The 24309-nt window shown below is 37.5% G+C and overlaps 1 protein-coding gene and 1 long non-coding RNA gene across 3 annotated transcripts; one reads left to right on the top strand and one right to left on the bottom strand.

Annotated features, from left to right (window-relative positions):
* Positions 1-2: 2 nt before the first annotated feature.
* kdm7aa (lysine (K)-specific demethylase 7Aa) lies at positions 3-19636 on the bottom strand. Of its 2 annotated transcripts, none has more exons than XM_057324189.1 (18): positions 19511-19636; positions 12293-12378; positions 12082-12199; positions 11105-11265; positions 9206-9347; positions 8577-8763; positions 7675-7837; positions 6759-6846; positions 5611-5717; positions 5408-5499; positions 5087-5173; positions 4724-4945; positions 4364-4488; positions 3843-4021; positions 3564-3658; positions 3349-3470; positions 2866-3185; positions 3-2462 (listed from the first exon to the last, which is right to left on the bottom strand). In XM_057324189.1, the coding sequence occupies exons 1-18, from the start codon at positions 19606-19608 to the stop codon at positions 2374-2376; spliced, it is 2481 nt and encodes an 826-aa protein (XP_057180172.1). In that variant the 5' UTR covers positions 19609-19636; the 3' UTR covers positions 3-2373. The 2 variants fall into 2 exon arrangements, with proteins under 2 accessions (XP_057180172.1, XP_057180170.1); XM_057324187.1 differs by having other exon boundaries at positions 3349-3473.
* Positions 17252-23097, top strand: LOC130547858 (uncharacterized). The gene is made up of 3 exons (XR_008961947.1): positions 17252-18032; positions 21641-21719; positions 21804-23097. It is a non-coding gene; the product is annotated as an uncharacterized LOC130547858 (long non-coding RNA).
* The last annotated feature ends 1212 nt before the right edge of the window (positions 23098-24309 follow it).

Genomic DNA, 24309 nt, shown 5'->3' on the forward strand with positions numbered 1-24309 from the left:
AATGACTTGACTTTCATCAATAGAACAGTGTTTTTATTACCACCTAACATCTGGTAAAGGAAAATGGAAAACAGTGTGATCTACAAAATATTTCCCCTCATCATATATTTACATTGCATTGAAAAAAAAATCAACATCCAAAGAGAACTCTAGGAAATGGTAAAGAGGAACAGAACACAGAATTTGAAATGCAGTGACATGAACTCTCGAGTCTATACCACAGCTGAAAATGTAAATAATGCAAGAAATTCATAAATACTGTACAATTAATGCATCAATGCAAAGAAACATCTTTGAAGAACTGAGACATGCTGTTTGCCTTCAGAAATACACACTTCAGCAACTTTTTTTAAAGGAGGTCTTATCTGCATTAAAGTTCATGGGAACAGTGAAATATTTTCTTAAAAAACACATGCACATGACCGAAACTCACAAAGCCTGAGTTTTATCGATTATCTGTTACCCAATACAAGTCCTGCAGATCCAAAATAGTGCATTTTCATGAACCAACACACCTCTTCCAAAACAGTGGTGCAATTCTATTCAAACTCTCTTACAATGACATTTGATACTGTACAACGGGACCAAATTGCCTCGGTCCTGAATTTACCACAACAAAAAATGGGAATATATATACTTTGTTGGCAGATTTGTGGAAACAAGTACAAAACATTGCGCGATTGTATGACAGTGCTGGTGATGGATTCAAAGATGTCAGTTGTTCCCTGAGAAAACAAAGCCTCTCCTCAAAATTCCCACATGAGCACCACAAGTTCTTTTGATCCGTTTCAATAGGTTACAAAGACGACATATTTAAAATCTACCGTTGCTCACATTTTTAAAGCTAAATCTGACAAAAAAAAACATTAAGATTTGTATTAACTACAAAATCTGGCAAACGTAAAACCTCATTCCTCTTGCATTAATCATTCAAAAGTATACTCATATTAACAGAAATATCAAATGCAACGAAAAAACAAGACCCTCAGAAAGCAATATAAATCCTTATATCTTTGAAATTAATAAATAGTTATCCAGTAAAAAAACATTTAAACAAAGTTGAGAACATAAATTATTCGGGATAAGCTATAGATCATTGTCAATCACATGGCAAACATGTTCAGCCCTTGCAAACTACATCACACAGTATTTCAGAGGCTGCACTGTAAAATGCAGTCACCATTTACAGCCACATGTGCGACATCAATTTGTGACACTAAATATATATGCAACATTACCCCGTAAAAGAAATATTGCGGGTTCAATACAAGTTGAGATCGACTGAGAATACGTGACATGGTCCTAAATCGTAAAAACAATAGCAAATAATATCAAAAGCTAATTCTCATTTGCACAAAGCATATATGTATATTATTATATATTTACTGTCAACCTTTTTTGGTTTGTTTTGACAAATTTATGAACAAGTTAAAATTATTTTTTGTCAAAGCATGCCACAAATAAGAGCGTAACTTGTATCCAACCAGCAATATCCCTTCACAAACACCAGAGAGTGATGGAAAATATGTTGAGTCAAAGACAACAAGATACGTTTACATAAGAATTATATTTTTCTCCTAATGTTTCCCTGTTGAAAAACCAGCATATGCTGGTTAAGGTTGGAAGCATGGTAGCTGGTCCTTAGCTGGTTAAGCTGGTCCTAAACCAGCTCAGGACCAGCTTAAACCAGCAAATGACCAGCTACCTTGCTTCAAAACCTACCTAACCAGCATATGCTGTTTTTTCAACACATACATGAACGTTGCATCCTAAAAACACGGCCCATTAAATCAACACATCACTCCACCGCCATACAATTATTGCTTAGTGGGGGATATACAAATGTTCAGCACCATTTCAACACCTCCGCCTTTAAACCTAATACGTCAGCCTGAGACAATCAAAGGAGAAAGAAGTGAATGACTTACAAGAACCAAGAAACAGTGAATTAATAAAACTCCCAGCGTCCGGCTGTAAAGGTCTAGGCAGTCGTCCTTGCCTGCACGGCACTTGTTCACTCGCGCTACAGATGCGATTGAAGGTAGGGTGGGGGAAAAAGAGGGGCTTTAGCCTGTGATACACACCTGCGGGTGGTTGTCGCACAAACTAACTCCAACAACCACATTTGACTTCAACTCTATGCTGTTTCCTCTTGTAACGTTTGGCTGTTAATGTTTTCGTTTCCTGATGAAATCTCAGTTTTCCCTGCGTTGATGGATAATGTGTGTTAAATGCGATTGATGAACAAAGGGAGTTTGAGCTAATAAACATACCCTGTGACCTAAACATGCGCAGTGTGTGTGTAAATGTGTGATGAAAATCCCAGCGTATTATGAAAAGCAGCTATGTTGATTTATTACGCATGGCCTCTCGCTACAGGAACAAGCCTTTATGGTGGCTCATCTTTAATATCTTCCCCAGACGCTGTTTAGCCGTCGCGTGTCCTTTCTTAGGACGTTTCCCTGCAAAACAGACACAAATACAGTCATCAGAAAGGTTTTAATCGAATAAATCCATACAGCACATTATTCAATTAACAGCTAACGTAAATGTCATTTTTGTACAATTTTGTGCATTTGGGAATGTGTTCATTTGCAAAAGCAGATTTTTCAAAAATCATTTTTTTATGTGCATTCAAATTAATATCAATCAAACTGCAGTTTTAATTAAGTAATAATAACTAATAAAAAAGGACAAAAATAACCAATAAATATATTATAATAACTAATAAAATTTTTAAATCTTTACTTTTTTTATTTAAAATCAGCTAACTAACACACTAAAAAATCAGTTTTTGCAAATGAACTAAAAAGAAACTATAAATTATACGCATTTCTCAACCCACTTTCATTTCCACAAACTCACCTTTAGTGGCCTGGTTGCTGATGGGGTTGGGGTTAGGGGCGTGTCTCTTGGAGGGGTGGAGGGGAGGGGAAAGCGAGCTCTCCCTGTACGAGTACACATTTCCCAGACTCCCGTCCTCTCCCTCTGGGCTCCGGGGGGCCGAACAGGGCTCGCTGCTGTCCCACGCATCGCTGCTACTGTTGCTGTTACTGCTACCCTGACTGGACCACCACGGCTGCTGCAGGACGGCGCCCTCTTCTGACGCTTGCCGACACAGCAGTCCCGCCACCGACAGCATGCCCTGAATGGCGTTATCGGTGTTTGGTGAGGTAGGACGTTCTCTGTGGACAAAAAAGGTTTTCCATTTTCAGCCCAAAACCAAGAAAAGCCAAGCAAAACGTTTGTAAAGACACTGAATTTGTTTTTAAACGTTTAAGTAAAATCACATAAGTTGACCTCTAAACTGGTCATTTTTCAGATGTGTAAAATGAAGGGTAGCCGTACCGTTTTAGAGACTGCTTATGGTGGCCGTGCTTCGGGCCGCTCAGATGCTCCGCAAAGCTCCCCGAGTCTCTCTGGTGTCCTCCATCCTCATCCTCAGAACTCTCAGACTCTGATGAGTCTTTCTGCTTTTAGAAAGATACGTGATGGTTAAATATCTGAGAGGAAATACATTTCTAGATATTGACCTGAAGATTGAACCTTATTGGATGTTCTACCTCAGCAGAATGTTCTGCGTCTGACTCAGAGTCAGTGCCTGAAGATGCTACGTGTTGTGACGATTCTGTCCTGTGTTCTGTCTTCACCGTTCCACCTGACAATACAAAATGTCCGTCAAACACACATCGATCCTCATTCAAAGGTAACTCAAGAACAAAATGTTACATTTACATTTGTCTTTACAATATAAGCCTAATTATTGTCATACACAGCTTTTTTTGTATATAAGTGTTCTGGATAAATTGGTTTGTGACTCCCGCAGGTCTTGGTCGACTCACCATGGCTGATTGTTTCCTTGATATAGCAACGTACTCTAAAATCCTCCTCCGTTTGTTCTTTTTTCACCACTTGTTGTGGCTTTAAAGACGTTCTTTCCAACTTCACCTCACGTTGATGGCATTGTGACATTTCCACACCATTGACTTTGGTTGCCCCATCACTGACAGAAAGCCTCTCTCTGTCAGAAGATCAGAAGAATATTTTCAGTTTTGGATGACAATTTTTTATTTTTTTGCAGATTGACTTGCACGCTGAACTGTTTAAAACAAAACTAGTAATGTAAACTAACAAAGTAAATACGTATAAGTTTAAATTTGATGGGGACTTAAAATGTAAAATTTTAATGGAAATTTGTAATAATAAAATAAAATTGATTTTAAAATGTGTATTAAAAGACGGAAATAACATTTAAAAACATAAAAACATTTTCGAAACATAAAATAATCAAAATTCTATGATTGGTTTAGAAAATGTATCAATATTTACAAAACATGTGGCTATTTTGACCAAAAAGGCTTACCGCATAATTTTGCCATTACATAGCACCAGACGCAGGGCGTTATCATAACTACCCTCAACAGCCACAGCGGACGCTGTGGAAACTTTCTTGAATTTGCCATTCACTTTGGCAGTGAAAGCCGGATCCTGTTCCAAAACACAAAAGATTTCTTTACAGGAAGTATATAATAATGCATGCCGCTAAATCAGTGAAGATATCAAATGTCCGGGTGAGGTCAAAAATGTTAAAAAATGAGCAACCCTTCCTTTGGCATCGTATAACACTCGCGTGATAAAGGAATAATAAAAGCCAAGGTGGAGATGTAAAAGGACATGTGAGCTTAGTGCTGCGGTGCATGATGGGATACAAAACGTCACTCGCCTCCTCCAGCTGTCCGACCTCCAGTCTCTTCAGCACCTCCATCGTGTGAAGCTCCAGGATGTCCAGATTAGAGGGAAGTTTGTGATGATGATGATGGTGTCGATGATGATGATCACGTAGCCGACATGCCTCCCGTCGTGCCTGACAACCCCTCTCCAGCAACGAGTGTGTTAAAGGGCACTCGGCACTTCCCTGAGCCTTTCCAAATTTATTCGGATCATCCTGTTTAGGAACAAAAACAAGTGGGTCAGTTTCATACCAGACTTTGTGAACTGTTTGCAATTTTTTCGACTTCCACAGTGAACCAACGACCTCTCACTGTCCCACTTGGCACCTGTAAATCTTTCTAATAAAATGCCATACCTCCAGGTACCGGACCTCCTTGGTCAGAGATTTAATAAGATGGGTTGGCCTGATATTGTCTGGAACCTCGCTGTTAGGTTGAGTCAACTGGCGAGAACAAAAACATAAATATGAGAAGACCAAACATGACGGTTGAAGATCCAGACACCTCATTGAGATTTTTTTTAACTGTCATTTACTCAAAACACCACCAAACACTGTGCATACATTTTTTTAGTAGATTAACTGGTAGAACATGGTGCTGGCAATGCCACGGTTAGGGGTTCCAGATTCAGGAAACACATACTGATCTGCTAAATGCATCTGAGAAGCCTCTCTCACCTCTCTTCTCAGCCATGTCCTCAGTGATGAGATTAAAGCTTTCACCCCGTCCACCAGAAAACCCTGAGGTTGACATTTATCCTCCCGCAACTCTGAAAACACAAAGAGACATAAAAATGCTATATCTACAGTTTCTCAATTTCACTAGGAATCATTTCTATTGGACTAAAATGTGAATCCGTTTGATGCCGCGTTTGACTCACCTTTAAGGGTCTCCAGAAGGTTTTTGGCCACATACCAGCAGATGGCCTCAAAGTACGGGAACTTAAAGAGGTCTGGAGTCTTCAGTCTGCGTTCCATCTCGTAACACCTGAATGAGGATGAAGAGATAGATCAGTTCTAATAAGGATGGTCACAGCCTTTTAAGCAGTGAGGTACATAAAAAGGATGAGGCACATAAGTACTTATGTAATCAAATAAAGGGTTTAAAAAAGGTTTTCAGTAAAATTACAAATAAACAAATTTATAAAAATATAACAGATATTTTACACTGTTTTTCAAGTTTCAATTTTTCATACATACATAAATCTATTTATTTATTTACTTTATATACTTCCCCTGACTTTTAAACTAAATTGTATTTTACAAAATGTATTTTCAAGTATTTTATAGTTTAATTTAATGCATTTTAAAATGTATTTTATAAACAAAACTGTATTGGAATCTTTTTAGGATGACAATTTTTCAATGTATTTGCAACAATCCAAAACTGTGAAAAACCTAAATTTGATTTTTAACGTAACCTTTTTTGAAATAACCTGAATTGATATTGAATTAAATGAATAGTCAGCCTCTAGAATGTTGTGTAGTGATATAAACCATAGCCATAATATGCAGGTTTTATATCGTAGCTGCTACTATATTGCATATTTTAACGCAGCAAAACACCGTATTGGCCAATCAGCATCCAGGAATAGAAATGTTCGTTTTTAAGTTATGCGTTTAAAATATTTAATATTATGGCTATTTTATAAAAATACTATATTATAAGAATGTAATATTTTATATTACAAATAACTACTACATGATTTAAATGCTTTTAAAAGTTAGGTTGAAGGCAATATCAGACATAAAACATGTATATGAAACATATATCTTGGTTAGATAAAAGAAAATGTTATAATTCTAGTAATATAATTTAAAACAATATATCATAATATAATACTAATATTATAATGAACAAATTAATATATATACATATAATTTTTTTTAATTAATTATTATAAATTATTAGTTTCTCATGTGTATATGATATATTTATACGTATATATAATATACCTAATATACATGCATATTTTTTCTATACCATGCAATAGCGCAGACACCAAAGAATTGATATGAGCGTTATTACCTGAGCTGCATGCCTATGTTTAAGTTATGCAAGAAGTTCCCCCCAAACGCCATAGAGTCCTGAGAGGTGAGCACTGCATGGATCCAACCTATAGAGGGCATCAGAGAGCTACGTTCACAATCCACAACAGAACCATCCAAATACAGATCAACAACTAAATATAAAGTATAACCTCACACCCACAAACCCCAAAACAGACTGCCGCTGATAAAAATATCCGTTGTCTGGCTGTATGCGTATTGGCCGCCGCGTGCACACAGACTGTTAGACATGCGGGGGATTTTGTGCTTCGTCAGATGTGACGTTTCCTTCGCGTGAGAAGGGCCGTGCACGCTTTCTCACTTTCACGCACCACAAAACACGCCGCTGTGACAATGAGCCCCTAGAGTCGCTGTACGTCTAACACCTCCATCTACGCTATTTCAGTTGCTGAAACGTAGGTTTTGTATGATGGCAATACTTGTAATTCCTGACTCTTTTCACACAAACGGATACATGCGAGTTGCGTCTTAGCCCTCAGGAATGTTTTTGTTCTGTTTAGTACGTTGCTCGGCAAAGATTGTTGCCCAACACACCCAACTGTAACAAGGGTCACAGATGCTAAACACTGATCTACAATTTTCCTGGCGAGAGCCTGATATTATTTTATAGTCGTGGCGCGCTGTACAACGCAAGTGTTTTTCTACCAAAGTAAACGTTGCATTTTGTGCCCGCTAGTCAGATATGGGTGCACAAAGCAAGCTTTTGTGTTACACTTAGACAATATTATTCATTGGAACAAGTTCATAATTACCTATAATCTGTAGATGTTGCTCAACTACATGTTTATAATACTGTAAATATGTAGGTGTCTACCCGACCACTATGTTGGGATAGGCAATGAAAACGACAGCTTTGAGTGACACTGCGATCTCACCCGTGGGAAGGAAAACGGTAGATCCCTGCTTCACCACACATTTGTAACACTTGTCGACTTTATCCCCGAAGAATACTTCGCTCTGATTGGGTGATGAGCTCCACGACTCATATAGTGCAAGGTTAGCCTTTGTCGGCTTGATCAAGTAGAAAATCTTCTCTCCCTGCAAAACAACAATAATGTGTAAACCATATGATTATTCATTAATATAAAAATACAAAATTCAATTTAATTCAATTTATTCATATAGAACTTTTAGAATTGTGCATCACTGCAAAGCACATTTACATACATATATAATGAACATTAATGAAACTTAACTTAAATTTATTCTCATCATTTACCCACCCTCTTGTCATTTTCGCGATGTATGACTTTCTTCTGCAGAACACAAAAGAAGATATTACGAAGAATGTCGGTAACCAAAAACCGTTGGTCCCCATTGACTTCCATTGTATGGACACGAAACCAGTGCAAGTCAATGGGGGCCAATGGTTTTTGTTACCAACATTTTTCAAACTATCTTCTTTTGTGTTCTGCAAAAGAAAGAAAGTTATACAGGTTTGAACTGACAAGGTGAGTAAATGATGACAGAAGTTTCATTTTTGGGTGAACTATTCCTTTATATTGACTAAGATTATAATCAGCTTCTACATAGAAAGATGATTTAACTGAAGTCAATTCTATTAATAGAAAATGATACAAACTGTCATTTAAAATCTTACAATAGCTTTTGTTCATGAACCTCTTCAATTACTTTTTAACAAAATGTGTTAATGTATTACTATAACAGATGTGGCAGGTGATAGTCACATGACTAGACCTCCAATCACATACTAAAACACTGAGATGATAGCGTACAACAGTACACATCACAGAGCAGAGCCGGCCTACGTTCTTACCCAGAGAACATGGTACCACACTGAGGTTCCTCCAAAGTCGATGTGGAAGTCTGTGTAGCTATTCTTCATTCCCATGAGACAGTACTTCTGCACAAATGGTTTGGGGAAGAACGAGTCATCGGGCCAGTAGTTCTCCACCCAGGACATCTTCTGCGCTATTTCCGGAACCTCCACTAAATCAGACATCCTGAAAGAAACCAAAATATAAAAATCAAACCAGAGCTTCCGCATGCAAATTATTGTTGGGTTCAGTTAAACATAGTGAAAGTTTTGCAAATAACATACTGTACGTGCATGCAGGGCTGCTAAAAGGACTGAATTTTGTTTTATTTAATTGCACAACCAAGTGCATAGGCGAATAAATGATGTTAACATTTTTCTCAGAATAAAGAATAAACCAAGATTTTTTTACGGTCTATTAGTTTTAACCAATTGATCCCTACATAATTTTGTTTCTATTGAAATTCCTAAAGATGTCATCAGACTGTACCACAGGTTTAGTTCATAAGATTTACACATTCAGAATTTTTATGCTAATTTGCATAATGCTAGAATGCATTAGGTTGTGCATTGCTGATCAATAAAGTTTGACAGTTAATGCAGGACTGGTGGTTTCCACACAAACGTACTTTGTATCGGAGAACTCCAAGCTGATAAGGTTCAACACTTTGGGCCGTTTGGGCTGGTGGAAATATCTTATAAACTCTCCCAGCTTCATCTTGCTGTCTGCTTGTTTCGCAACGTCGATCACATCGATAACTTTACTGGCACCTGGAAAACAGAAAGGCAGATTATGAAAAATATGTGAAATATACACTGATAAATAAAAAAATACATTGCATTAATATTCTGATCATCTTGAATGTTTTCTCTTGATCAGTTTTATCAACATATATTTTGAAACTTTGAGAGACACAGCTGCATAGTCGCAAATCACAAGTGACGGCTGAGGACCGGAAACAGACACTGGCCTCACACACACACACACACACACACACACACACACACACAGCTGGCCAGCGTGTGATGACAGGGAACAGCTGGCGGAAAAACAATCCTACAAACTCATAATTGTGAAAGGTTTCTCAAACTCGGAATATGCAGATTTGGGAACTGGGCATAAGAGCTGAAGTATGTACCACTTTTGATCCCATGCAGATGTTTTTCATCATTCAAGTCTTGTTTATTTTTTAAGCTAAGAGGTTTTTTTTAAGACATTTAAAACAACATTTAAAGGAATAGTTTCCTTTTGATATCGTGTTTTTGTATGATTTTTCCATATAATGAAAGTGAATGGGGACTAGGGCAAAAACAACAATAAAAGCAGCATAACAATGCCATGAAAAGCGTTTCATACCATTCATCGCTTTTGAATATTTGGAATAACATGCATTAAAATTGTATGGCCTTGAATAGTACTTTTATTGTGCTTTTTGTCATTTCTGAAGGAAAACATCTCCAGTCCCCATCCACTTTCATTATATAAAAATCAAGCATTTTGGACATTCCGCTAAAATCTCCACAGAAGACAGACACTGGGGTTTGAACAATGTCCACATTCCTTTCACCCAAACTATTAAAATGTGTTTCTTTTAAGTGTGTGTTTGTTTTCTAAGAAAATAAAAGCAGGTGTAGATACACGACAGACAGAGAAGGTTAGTGCCCTTATGTCTGTGCCAGACTGGCTGGGTAACATGATCTGTTGAGTGGCCCTTTCCCCTCTTTCTCTCTCTCTCTCTCTCTCTCTCTCTCTCTCTCTCTCTCTCCTCTCTCTCTCTCTCTCTCTCTTCTCTTCTCTCTCTCTTCTCTCGTCCCTCTCTCCTCTCCTCCTTCTCTCTCTCTCTCTCTCTTCTCTCTCTCACACACACACACACACACACACACAGCAACACACACACACACACACACACACACACACACACACACACACACACACACACACACACACACACACACACACACTTCACCCCCTTGACACCTGTTACTATTAAAATACATCCAGCTTAAAGATCAGCGGCGTGCAAAAGGGGGAGCCGTGTAACATAAGCATTCAGATAAAAGAAACCTATTGGGAACCTGAGCTCAAGACTGGCTGTGCTGTACAACAGCTTTGTAATTGGAGATGAAATGTTCCGGGTCTAATGTAGAGGAAAGATAACCTCCACAGCTGTAAATGAATTTGGTCTAAACCCACTCGATACTGGCACGGACGGATAACCACGTGCACAAAGGCACAGGGTAACCTAAGGCTTTACAGTCCAACGAGAAAGTGTTTAAAAATGGTATTGTGGTTCTTGATGGCAATGGTAGTACAACCAGAATAAGGGGTGAACCCTTATTTAAACATATTTAGAAAAATATAAGAAGCATTGAATTAACTGTCCGTGTTTCATGTAGGTCTGCATATGAATGCAAATGTGTTATTGATCTAAAAGAGGCTGACTTGCTCCAGTGGCCCACTTGTCGAAGGGTCTCTTAGGACTGTTATGTGATAGACAGTAAATGCAGTGCACACACAGAGCTCTTACCCACGTAATGTTCCACATCTCTGACAGAGAAAGACGGAGGGGGCAGTTTAAGGCCCAGTCCATCCAGTTCAGGCACCACCATGGGGTAATGGAAGCCCTCTTTCTCCAGGTACTGTTGGGTCACCTGACTCCCCTGCATATACACCAGAATCTCACTGCCGCTGTGGAACAACGAACAAAAATAAAAGAAACAAAAAAATCGATCAACCCATAATTGGCCCATGCACATGACAAATACATTCTGTAATTAGTTTTGATGTGATATTGTCCACAAAACAAGTATCAGAAATGTTATTCGATACACTTAATACTTACAATGCGTTTGTGATAACTTTGTTGCCATTGTAGAATAAAAAAATAGATTTTTTAAAAGCAACAATTAGTCATAATATCAGTGCATTAAAATATGTTTTAGGGCTGTTAAACGATTAATTGTGATTAATCGCATTCAGAATAAAAGTTTGTGTTTACATAATATATGTCTGTGAACTGTGCATATTAATTTTGTATTCATAAACACATACACAATCATGTACGTATATATTTAAGAAAAATATAAAAATAAATATACTTATATATAATTTAAATTGTATATAAATAATATATACATGATAATATTTCCTAAATATACATGTGCATGTGTTTATAAATACAAAATTAATGCATGTATGCAAACACAAACTTTTATTCTGGATGCGATTAATTGTGATTAATTGCAATTAATCGTTTAACAGCCATAACATGTTTTTTCCTGACTTCAGCAACAAAATGTTTATTTTGATCAACTGAATAAAACAAATCACATTTTAAAGCATCTAAAAAAAAAAAGTGAGTAATACAGTGAGTAACTTTATATATAAATATACATTTTATACAGTAATTTGTCTTAAATGGTGGAAAAGTATTGAGTCGTATCTTCTAACTTATTTCCCAGTCTTTCAGTTTCCTATCCGGTTAAATGAAGTAGGTGCTCATACCTGGCGAAGCTCCTCTCCTGGAGTTCCCGTACGAACACAGCCGTTCCCGCTTGCACGGGTCGTGTGCTGTCATTTGGCTCCGTGTAGTCATGCCTGTGCCAGTTAATACGCTTTTTCACTGAGAAAGACAAACAGAAACAGATGTCAATACAGCAATACTGATGCAGGAACAGAACAAAAGCATTTGACAAGCACATGTGCCCAAACTTACTCAGAGAGGGTCCGTGGATGGGCTCACAGTTGGGACAGTGGTAAACATCAATATCGGCAGCATAGTGCTCCACTATCTGAACACAACTGAAACGAAAATCCAAGGAAGATAAGTAACAAATGCATTATAATGTTAAAGGGATAGTTCTCATGTCATTTCAACCCTGTATGACTTCCTTTCATCTGCAGAACACAAAAGAAGATATGAACATTGGTAACCAACATTGACCCCCATTGACCTCCATGTATGGACACAAAACCACTAAGACATTTCTCAAAATTGTTAAGTACCGCAGTTTATTACATAGCATTAGGTGTCCTTAGTAAGTGTCCAATGAGTCTAATGAATGCAGTGGAAGTAGATGACTTCCACATTACACACAGCACACCAAAGGTTAAACATCATGGAATTTCTAAAATAAACCAAAAGATGACAGGACAAAACGTTGTGGGTCGCCAAAGTTTCACTTAGTATTCCACAGTCAACGGTTGAGTGGGTGTGTACTAGTGATACACTCAACAGAGCGTTGCGTCACGGTTCTGATATTTCCTCAGTTGTCCACGTCACACAAACCACACGCCAAGCAGTAAAACCACAACCATAACGCTTATCCACCCATGTGAACACACTCCTGAAGTTGATTTCAGATCAGATTGAGTTTTGACAGTCCAGCGTCAAGAGATTTACTGACCCATCAACTGCGCCACACAAGAGAACACTGAAAATGTCTCCGCTGTCTGTTTATTGGCAAATGATGGAGAAATTGTACCGTACTAGAGACACTTTATGTGTATATGCCATCCCAAAATTCACAAAGGCGCCCTACTTCAAGGGATACTTCACCCAAAAATGACAATTCTTTCATCATTTAATCACCCTCGAGTTGTTCCAAATCTGTATACATTTCTTTGTACTGATGAACACAGAGAAAGATATTTGGAAGAATGCTTATAACCAGACTACCATAGTAGGAAAAAATACAATGGTAGTCAAAAGTGCCCCAGAACTGTTTGCTGTCCTATGTCTCCTTTTGTGTTCAACAGAAGAAAAAATATGTTAAAAAAAGTATTTTTTCCTACTATGGGAGTAAGATCTGTTTGGTTATAAGCATTCTTCCAAATATATTTCTCCATGTTAATCAGAACAAAGAAATTTATGCAGATTTGGAACAACTCGAAGGTGAGTAAATGATGACAGAATGTTAATGTGTGGGTGAAGTATCCCTTTAAGCAGTTTTTACCGATTCTGCCGTAAATGCTTTCACAGTCAGGATAAAGGGACCACATCAAGACTGGATGCTGTGATTTGGGGTTGTTAAAATCAGCAGGGGACTCTTGGAGTAAGGTAATTCTCCTCAAAGACTAGACAGCCTTTGAACATAGACAGGATTCTGTGAGCTGCTATCTTAGCTTTGATCTCCTCATTATTGCAGGAAACGAAAGGAAAAGACAAAGCAGAAGCGGGAAGCAAGAAAGATGCCGTTGGTCCAGAAGTGGCCTAGCTGGGGCAATTCTTGTGTAAAAACGCATGGCTAACCGACCCTTGGATGAATCTCCATGATTAACAGGCTGATCATTTTTAGTGGTGTCTGAATTCATAGTCGACATTATTGAGTTGCACTCATTCAATCCCATGATGCATCATAATAACGGGTGTACAACCGATGTACACTCACGGCTAGCTGCTAGCAATCTATCGTGATGCTCGCGCTGAATGAATTCCAGCGTCTCAGCAGAAGATGGCGCCCGCAGCATTTCCAGTGCACCGAGTGTCCGAATTTACTCACTCGCTTTCACCCGCTCCTTAAAGTGGACTATATTAGTGAACTAATGTAGGGAATAGTGAATGAGGGCGATTTCGGACACAGCCTCAGTGTCATTTCATGTATACATGCGTCTAAACCAGAAGGAAATCGGTGGAAACAGTGTCAGACTCAACTTTTATTATTGCAACCCAAATGTGGCTAAATTTATTTGGCTTTGGAAAACTGATAATATTATGTATTCCATAGCACTTTGGAACAATATAATATAAAATTTGGAAGAATGAACAAACCCAACCCAACCATTGGGTTGTAAATGTCCTATGCTGGGTTGTTTCAACTCATTGTTGGGTCAAATATGATCATTTTCTGGGTAACTTTAACCCAATGGCTGGGTTTAGTCCTTTTTCACACTAGGCTGGGTGGAAAATAACCCCACATTTTGGGGGGGATTGTAGATGGACCACGGTGTAATACATCTCTTATGGAAAGAAATATCCGATTATTCTATCATCTTACACCATTAATTGAAAGACTGTCTTTTAACCCCGCAAATCAATTGGAACAAAATCCGCAGCTCCGAAGGGAAGACTTGTACCATTGCCATGACTCCGGCTCAGTCACCTGGGTATCACAGCCAGACATGTGATGACACATGAGCAGATGGGGGAGGAAGGGTTGAAGTATGAATGAATCTACACCCACGCTACTCCTCCACTTCCCTCCTCCGAGAACAAGACAATAAAGGGAAGAAGAGATAGATCAGATCCCACCCCTCTGGAAGATGAACGCACTAAAGTTCTCAGCAGTTTGCCACAGAGGTATGCAAATTATTGGCTTCAAGCATCACAATAAGGCAAGTCTTGCTTCCTGTGTAAAAAATAACGGCTTACTCTACTACTAACGGCAAAAATTACATGTGAAACAAAAAATTACAAGAACAACATCTAGTGTTTTGTTGAAATTTATGCTTGAGTTATATTGTTATAGACTCCAATGCTGTAAGTATACTGATGATAATAATACCAGAGAAAGGGACCCCTATTTCTTATCAAAATCAATACATCATTTATTATTGAAGGTGTAAAACTTTTTGACACAAGCAAAAATGGACAAAACTAACAAGGGAAAAATGTGACACAATATATAAGTAAATGGAGGTTATAATTTAAAGTGGATGTAACCAACGCAGTTTCTGCCAATCTCATATTAATCTTGACTACCTATAGAGTAGTATTGCATACTTTGTATCTTCAAAGAGTCTTTTTGATCACATTTATAAAAGAGAGATAAAGCTGCACGATTATTTCTAAAAACAGGCTAGACCTGAATGCGTGCAGGGCGGTGGCGGGACATAGCTGTTGGTTCACTATAAATAATGTTGTTTACATTATGCACGTACGCGGCGATTGCCAACAAAACACAGACATATGACTCAATTGTTTCAATTACCGCATGTGGTTCACGACCGGCATCTTTTAGCGCTGGGACCGCTCCATCTATCAGTTTCAATCGATCTCCAAATCCAGAGTTATATTCACCTTTATATAATAATAATTCATCACCGAAATGCAGTGAACAAACAAACACAGCCGAACTTCACAAACGCAGTGATCTCTCTCTCTCTCTCTCTCTCTCTCTCTCTCTCTCTCTCTCTCTCTCTCTCTCTGGACATGCTCCTTCTCCCACTCTCCCTGGTTGACGCGTGGGCGTGCTCTTTCATCTCGCTCTCGCGTGCTTTTCTGGGAGAATTGTCCAGTTAGGGAGTAAGAAAGTTTGTTACGTAGAGGAATTTCATGTTTGAAAAAAAAGTGTATCGAGCACAGAAATACTACGTCATACGTCCAACTCATTTTTTGACAAGTTGACCACGTCAAGCATGAGAAGCTAGCACGTTTAATAGTGTAAACAAGTCAGGATGCATGAAACACTGTGGCACCTCCCCTTTAAGACTTGAATGTTTAACAGTGGAGCAAAGAGGTAATCTTACAGTCACCAATTTTTTTCTTTTCTCATTTTCTATTTCATATAGCCTAATAAAGCAAACTCGATTTTATTACTACAGACTGAATCAGACTGACAGATTATATAGGCTTTATCTATCCATCGGTGTTTAATAACACAATGTAAATCAGGTCAGTGTGCCAACCGCCTGCAGTTGAGTCAGCCATTCTGTCACCTGACTAACAGATTAACTACCCACCATAGAATGACAGACAATGACATTAAGAAAAAAATTATGAAACAAACATTTGTGAAACAATTCCAGCAGCCATCATATGCTCTTTCTGTAACACTCTCTATTTGTTTACTTTACGTTTTTATGCTCAAGTTTAAAGATGAAATCTGTAACTCTTGCCTCTACATCAACATCACTGTTCCACTTTCCAACTGATCCTCAAAAACAATTTTCATAATGTCAAACTGTGTAAATTCAGCATAACCAAATGGAATTGCAAAAACAATCACCATTTCTCTCCCTATCAGCCATTGTCACCCAAGCTGGTAGTCCCACCACAAACTCAAACCATTGGTCGAGCAGATGTCGACACGTTGGACAACTTGAACAAACAGAACCATGTTATGACAGCACCGACATGTTAAAACTCTTGAGAAAACTAGCCTACGAATGGCTTACTTACATTGCACGTTAAACCACCAGAGGTACGTTTAAACAATAAAAAAATTCATGCATACAATTCATGTCTGACATATTCACAAACTCATGTTCATGTGTCTGTTGCAACTGCAGACATTCAAGTTCGCCAAATCCATTGATGGGAATGATTTGTAAAGATATAGAAGAAGGGAAAGATTAGCTCGTTGGATAACCCAGTGACAAACCATGCATAATGCCAAAGGATTCCCAATTATGAGTAATTCAGAATCAGATCTGAATCTGTGTTGGGGTCGGGGTGTATGTGCACACACATCTGCTGACCCCATGCGACCCTTAAGCATTTGTTGTTGGGCTTCCTCCCTGGTAGCTCAAAGACTTTACATACCAAACCTTTACCCCAGATCTTGCTAAAGTATGTAACTTCAATACTTTCTCTTCTCCCAGTTTAATGTGGATTAAACTTCACCCAAAAATGAAAATTCTGTTCCAAATCTGTATAAATGTCTTCGTTCTGATGAACACAGAGAAAGATATTTCGAAGAATGCTTATAACCAAACAGATCTTGCCCCCCCATTGACTCCCATAGTAGGAAAAATGACTAAATTGTGTTCTGTTGAACACAAAAGAAGACATTTTGAAGAATGTAGAACAGCAAACAGTTCTAGGGCACTTTTGACTACTGTTGTATTTTTCCCTACTATGGGAGTCAATGGGGGCAAAATCTGTCTGGTTGTAAACATTCTTCCAAATATCTTTCTCCGTGTTCATCAGAACAAAATAAATGTATACAGATTTGGAACAACTCGAAGGTGAGTAAATGGTGACAGAATTTTCATTTTTGGGTGAAGTATTCCTTTAACAAAAACATCCGTTTCAGCCAGTGGTTTTGTCATCATTTATTCATCCTCAAGTCATTCAAAACCTGTATATGATTTTCTTCTGTAGAACAAAAAAGATATTTTGAGAAATGTCTCAGTGGTTTTGTGTCCATACAATGGAAGTCAATAGAAACCAATATTATTTAGAATATCTTTTTTGGGTTCTTTAGAAGAAATAAAATCATATAGGTTTGGAATGACACAGTTTTTTTTTGGAGAACTATCCTTTAAAAGATCAAACTTGTTTGACGGATATGGCAGACACGTGTTACCTCATTCAGGGTGGCACCTGCATCCTGCTACACTTTTGGTGTACCAAATGCTACAGGACAAGTTTCACATCTCTCATACCAGGTGAGGCTTAAAGAATTTTGCCAGGCTGATCTAGATGAAAAGTAAGACTAGAGTGAAGTGAGACTAAGCGTGTTGTAATGGTTTTGACTATCACTCTCAACGGATTTGGGGAATCTGGAAGTTAGGTAAGACACAACCGCTTGACTGTAAACCATGGGTTACGTTGCAAGATGATAAGGGAAGTTCACAACTTGTTCATTCACAAAGAAGAATCTGTTCCGGTTGACCAGACATCAAAAATGTTGGTGTGCCAAGACAGACAAGCTTATGTTTAAAAGTGTATCTAGTTATGACAAAATTGTTGGTTCTAAGCACAAAAAAAACGCTAACATTGCATGACTTGGTACAATATGAATTAATGTCACATACGAGAACAAGACAAACATGACATGATCAGACATGATTATCATACTTTCCATTGCGGTAACTGGCAAATATGCAGTTTAAATGCATGCAGTTGTTAAGACATTCCACCACTGAAATTATAGTGATTATATTGGGCAGTTAATATATAACTATATTAAATTGGCTACTGTATTAGCAAAGATAACTTCAGGTATTTGGCACTAACAGGTAAAACAAGAACAAACATATTTGTTGAGTTATAAGCCTACATATTTGGTATAAGATCACATACTGTAAAGTGAACTGCAACCACTACTATATTATTAATTGTTCGGTATAGAGCTGTTAAACGATTTATCGCAAACAGAATAAAAGTTTGTGTTTACATAATTTATGTCTGTATACTGTATATACCGTCTAATACTGCATATTAATTTCGTATTTATAAACACATACGCATACATGTATATATTCAAGAAAAAATATACAAATCAATAAATGTTAATATATAATTTAAATGATAGGCTATATAAATATATAAAAATGCAAATATTTATAGAATATATATACATGCATGTGTATGTTTAAAAATACAAAATAAATATACACAGTACACAAAGACATATATTATCTAGACCCAAACTTTTATTCTGGATGCGATTAATCGCAATCAATCGTTAAACAGTTCAAATTGTAATTGACGATACTATCGTTGGGCTATGATACAACAGTAAGAATACCAGTATTGGCACAGGTTTACCTCAGTTTTACTAGTTACTAGGGTGAATATTTATAGAATAAGTTTGTCGTCATGACAGAAACAACGAGCTTAAAACTTCCAGCAAAGATATATAAAAGACATACTACATCATTTATCACACAAGAAAATATTAAAATCTCAACAGTACGTAGAGTTCAGTTTCATAACACACTCAGATGAGCCATGTGGCTTTTGGCAGCTCACTTCAAAAAGAAAACAAGAATATCTAATCGTGATTGAGGATATCTGAGGGCAGACATTTCACAAAACTGCTCAGTTAAAATGTGTTCCGTATATTGTTTAAATAAATCGATAAATATCGCTAACAACGCACACTAAGCAAACGTGATCGCGCCTCGTCATATTTAAATACCCTCAACGCGCGTCACCCGGACTTTCACATGACACCCTAGATTTACACCCAAAATACCGGCATGGCAGGGCGCCCTGTACATACCAACCCTTTCAGATTTGCTGATGAGACTATAATTTCCTTACCTGCCGTGAAACCAGTCCTTACAAATGTCGCATTCGATCATAAACAAATTAAAATCATAGGGCTGCCGGCAGACACAGTAGAGCTGGGCAGCCGCCATCTTCCTAATGTCCCTAAACAACGCTGAGCACGGTATGGGCGGGGATAGCGGTGACGAAGTCTCCCGAATGACAATTGAGGCGGGGTTAGCACAACCGGAAACTGCCGAAGGAAATTTCTTTTAAGACCTCCACTACAGACATGAGCAAACACACGAACACTGAGTGTGGGTGTCTCAATAAATTCAATTCATACAATGTGGTGACTTCAAGTTTGTCATTTTAGGACCTTCTGACTTGATTTTGATACTGAAAAGTCAATGACCTACTATGATAATGTAACTGACACATTTCACTGCTTGAGGGTAGACAGTAAAAGTAACCCAAGTGTGTAATGTACGTTGTAAATCGGGTTTATCATCACAACACTAAAACCACAATTACAACATTACCTTTATAATATTTTTATATGTATTCATTTATAATAACAACTAATATATTAAATTCACATTAAGTAGTAAAACATTTTGTCAAACGCAAAACTAGACTAAGTAAATACGGGAATTAAAAAAACTGAACAAAAGGTATAAAGGATGACTTTTGCATTCATCAGAATCAGCGTGATGCACGTGCTCTACGTGATCAGCTGCTAGCTTTATGACATGCGCAGATGGTCGCAGTTGGGAGGTGGGGGTGGGGGAACCATCTGTGCACGTCATCATAGAGGTACACCAGAAAAGCTGGCATAGCTGATACATTTCAGTTATTTTAGTTTTAACGTTCTTTATTCGCATAATATATCAATTTAGTTGTTTTATTGTTAAATTCGTAGTTGTTTATTTTAAGTGGTTTGCATCCCAACTAAGCAAATAAAATCAAGTGGACTTTGCGCATACATAACATTTTGTGGGCTTTTGCGCCATCTACCGTTGAATTAAGTTAACAGATATTAATAGCAGCAGATCATTTATTTTTTATGTATTAATTTGGTTTCTTATGGTTAGAGAGGATTAGTCTTTAGTTTTACGTTATGGTATATTGCATAGTTTTTATTGGCAGGATCTGATGTGTGTGACATAAATATTTTATAAATATTATTAATATTTATAATATTATTTATAATTAATATTTTAAATAAAGGTTAAATAAAACAATGTCAGCTGTTTTTTCATATGTCAGCTGTTGTTGATTTTAAATCAATTATAAAACAAGTCGTAAGGTTTTTTTACCGTGATTAAGCAAGGTTAAGCATGTCCTTTATTGGCCATTGTTTATGTATTTTCATTTTGTTACAAATACTTCCAGAAGAATGTACATACATATACTGATACATCTCAGTCCACAATTTCTTTATATTATACTAAATAGGTACAGACATGGCAAGAAAAAAATTCCATCATTTAACGTCAAAGTTGTTTCCATACCGACTTATTTCAAGATGGTGTTTTTTCATACTGTCCATATTGGCAAATTTCTGTAGGCACATACTGTATATTAAAGAATGGCACGCGGTGTGAATAACAGAATACGGTGCAATATACATTTAACATGAACTTTTATTTAAAAAATACAGATGTAAGCCTAACATTTTAGTATCTCTTTCTTGTCTTATCAAATTCTGGTCTGTTCTTCTGTTTTTAATGTATTTTTTGTTCATTCTCGTCATGGTTTTACTTTATGGTTAATCTGATATAAGTGTCTATACATGCTTTTGTTGACCTTTCATTAAAGGCCCCATGAAATCATAACCTTCTTGGCACAGCAGTTTTCCTTTGCAAATTTCTTGCAAACAGATACCACAGATCTTACCGAAAAATCCCAAATTCTATTGCATTAACTTTGTTGAACATTAACTTTCACAGCTGAAAGTACTAATGCACCTGTGAGAACTCGTTTACAGTCCTCATTCATTCATAACAGATGACACCTCTTTGTTGCTGTTTGCACACATGAATCAGGGACCAAATACGGAAGAAGAGGGAGAGGAGTTTGCATGTACAGTATGGCGCTGGAGTTGCAGCAAGAGAAAATAAACCTGGAGTTAAACATGAAATTTGGGCAATAATTATTCATCAATTCTGGCTTTTTCTTTAGAGAGACTGGACAAAGTCAATTCTGACCAGCTGTAGAGAGTTCCATTCCACAAGGAACTCCGACACTGTGATGTATGCAGGTATGGATTTATTATTATAATGCTTTCTTACACCATAGTTACATGCAACTGGAATAATTTGCTTTCTGATTTTGCTTTTCCCAGAACAAAATGAGATGTGGAGGAACATCATTGGGCAGAGAGAAGCCAGTAATAATGTGTGCTGGGGTAGATGAGCTGAAGAGTCGAAACAATAGGCACAAGAGACAACAAGTGGAGAGATTGACCGCTGAGTCCAGAACAACATGTAGGTTAAAGATCTGCTATGGAATGAGTCACACAGCACAAGAGGATAAACTCTCTGGAAACCATCAGAGTATATTAACACTGAAATGAGGGAAACTCTGGGTTTTCCGTTTCAGAATGTGAGGTATGTCAAACCCGAGAAAGTGGGGTAACTCAAGCCCGTTTCTAAAGGAGAGGTTGTTATTATACTCAGAATTAGTAACCATAGTAACTTACTCTGTGAACCTAACCTGGTCGGGAATAGGTTTTCTTTGGTAAACCCAGAGTTTATTTCGATCTCCTCCCCCTTTTAAAGCGCAAGTGGTGTAACTCATCCATTCATTAATTAATACAGTCATTCATGGCACACATTTTGTCACAGAGACCATCTCAGTGACTTATGTCATATGTGTCACGGAACGGTTTGGCAGAACCCAGTCGCAGACAAGAGAGTACAAAAAATGTATTTATTTAACAAAAACACAAAACAAAACCCACGAGGGGGAAAACAATACTCGCTAAAACAAAACAAACACTTCCCACGTGGGGGAATAACTAGCAATCAAAAAATAACAAACAGGGCTAGACTAGGGAAACAGATAAACATGAGACTTACTATATGACCGACACGAAGGGGTTGACATGTAGTATACATGACAACAAACCGGCAAAGGACAGAGAACAAACGGGCATTATATGTGGGAAGACTAACGAAGGATAATTACATACGGGAGGTGACGGGCAGGTGACTGGGATTGACACTAGGGGAATGATTACGGGAGACAGGAAGGCGGGGCTGAGAGACAAGACAGGATGACACGCAGCGAAAGTGACAACAAAAGCCACGTGTCTCCACACAAAACGCAACATAAACCAGCAAGACGTGGTTCTGTCACGACTCCGTCCAATGAGCATGAGAACTCGTAACAGGAAGGACAGAGTCCTGACAACATGTGCTTTTATAGAGGATTCATGAAGAGGCTGCCTTCATTCATTGGGATCAGTGTTGTGTGTAACTAGTTACTAAGTAATTAGTTACTGTAATTTAATTACTTTCCCCTTGAAAAAGTAAAGTAAGGGATTACTCTTATTTTTTCTGTAATTTAATTACAGTTACTTCTGATGTAATTAAACTAAATACTTTGTGTAATATATGTGTGTGCAATAGTGGAATTGACATCAAAATTCAAAGTCTAACTTTAAAATCCGTGCTTTAATGTATAATTCTCACATTTGTAATATTTTGGTCAGTTAATAATACTACTTTATGTAGTTTAATATTATTTATTTGAATGAATTAAATAAGCCGTTTCATGTCTATCTTTCAATCACTTAACTAATCAAGGTTGATGTAGGATATAGAAAGTAATTAGTAATAAGTAACTAAATACTTATTGGAGAGAGTAATTTGTACAGTAATCTAATTACACTGTTGAATATGTAATTAGTAACTAGTAATTAATTACTTTTTCAGAGTAACTTACCCAACACTGATTGGGATGCACTTTGATTTCAGGAGAGCAATTTAGGACCCGAGTGGAATTTTGTCATTTCCCTGTGCATTTTATTAAAACTGTACCGGTTTTCTTTACAGTGAATTAGATATATCAAAATATATCTCATCCATCCTTACATCAATAACATAAGCCACCGTACGTTACATCAGAGCATAATTTTCTACGGTCGATGAGAAATGACTTAATAAAGTGTAAAAATAAAGTGCACGAATAAAGAAATGAATAAATACATGCATGCAGAAATGAAGCGATAAAGGTAGTTTTTTTAAAGGTAAATTTTGACGTGCAGCCATTCCAACTGAAATCTGCTCAGAGCAGGGTTTGAACCGGTGATCAGTCTAATTTTGCACGAGAGTCTGTCGCCCTACAGGTGTCCTTTTTATTAATATTTCTGTTTTATTTCTGTTGTTACATTCATCTAATGATTAATTTATTTGTTTATTGGTACATTTATTAACTTAAACTTAAGTCATTTTCAGGACATCAGTCCACTGTATGCAGAGCGGAAAGTGTGCCTCACTCTCAAGCGCTTTCTGCCGCCATGTTGCTTCTTTTGGTGCCGTTGCCATGGTGAATCGTAATATTGGAGCTCCATTGATGATGGCTTTTTATAGTCGTGCACGCTTAACCCAAGGTAAGCCTACCCATAGCTAACTCAAATCAGCTGTTCTCAAACCAAAAACTCAAAGTTTCTAATTTCTAAGTAAACCAACCCTGAGTTCAAGGTTTAACCTAGAGTTGGTTGAACGTCCTTAATGAAACGGGCCCCAGGGGAGCACACGGCCAACACACACAAACAAACACAGAGCCATGTGGTCAAACACAACACAAAGACAGAGCCTGTAACCAAAAGTAACCTTACGAAAATG

Source organism: Triplophysa rosa, linkage group LG24 (assembly GCF_024868665.1).
Source record: "Triplophysa rosa linkage group LG24, Trosa_1v2, whole genome shotgun sequence".
Lineage (NCBI taxonomy): Eukaryota > Metazoa > Chordata > Actinopteri > Cypriniformes > Nemacheilidae > Triplophysa > Triplophysa rosa.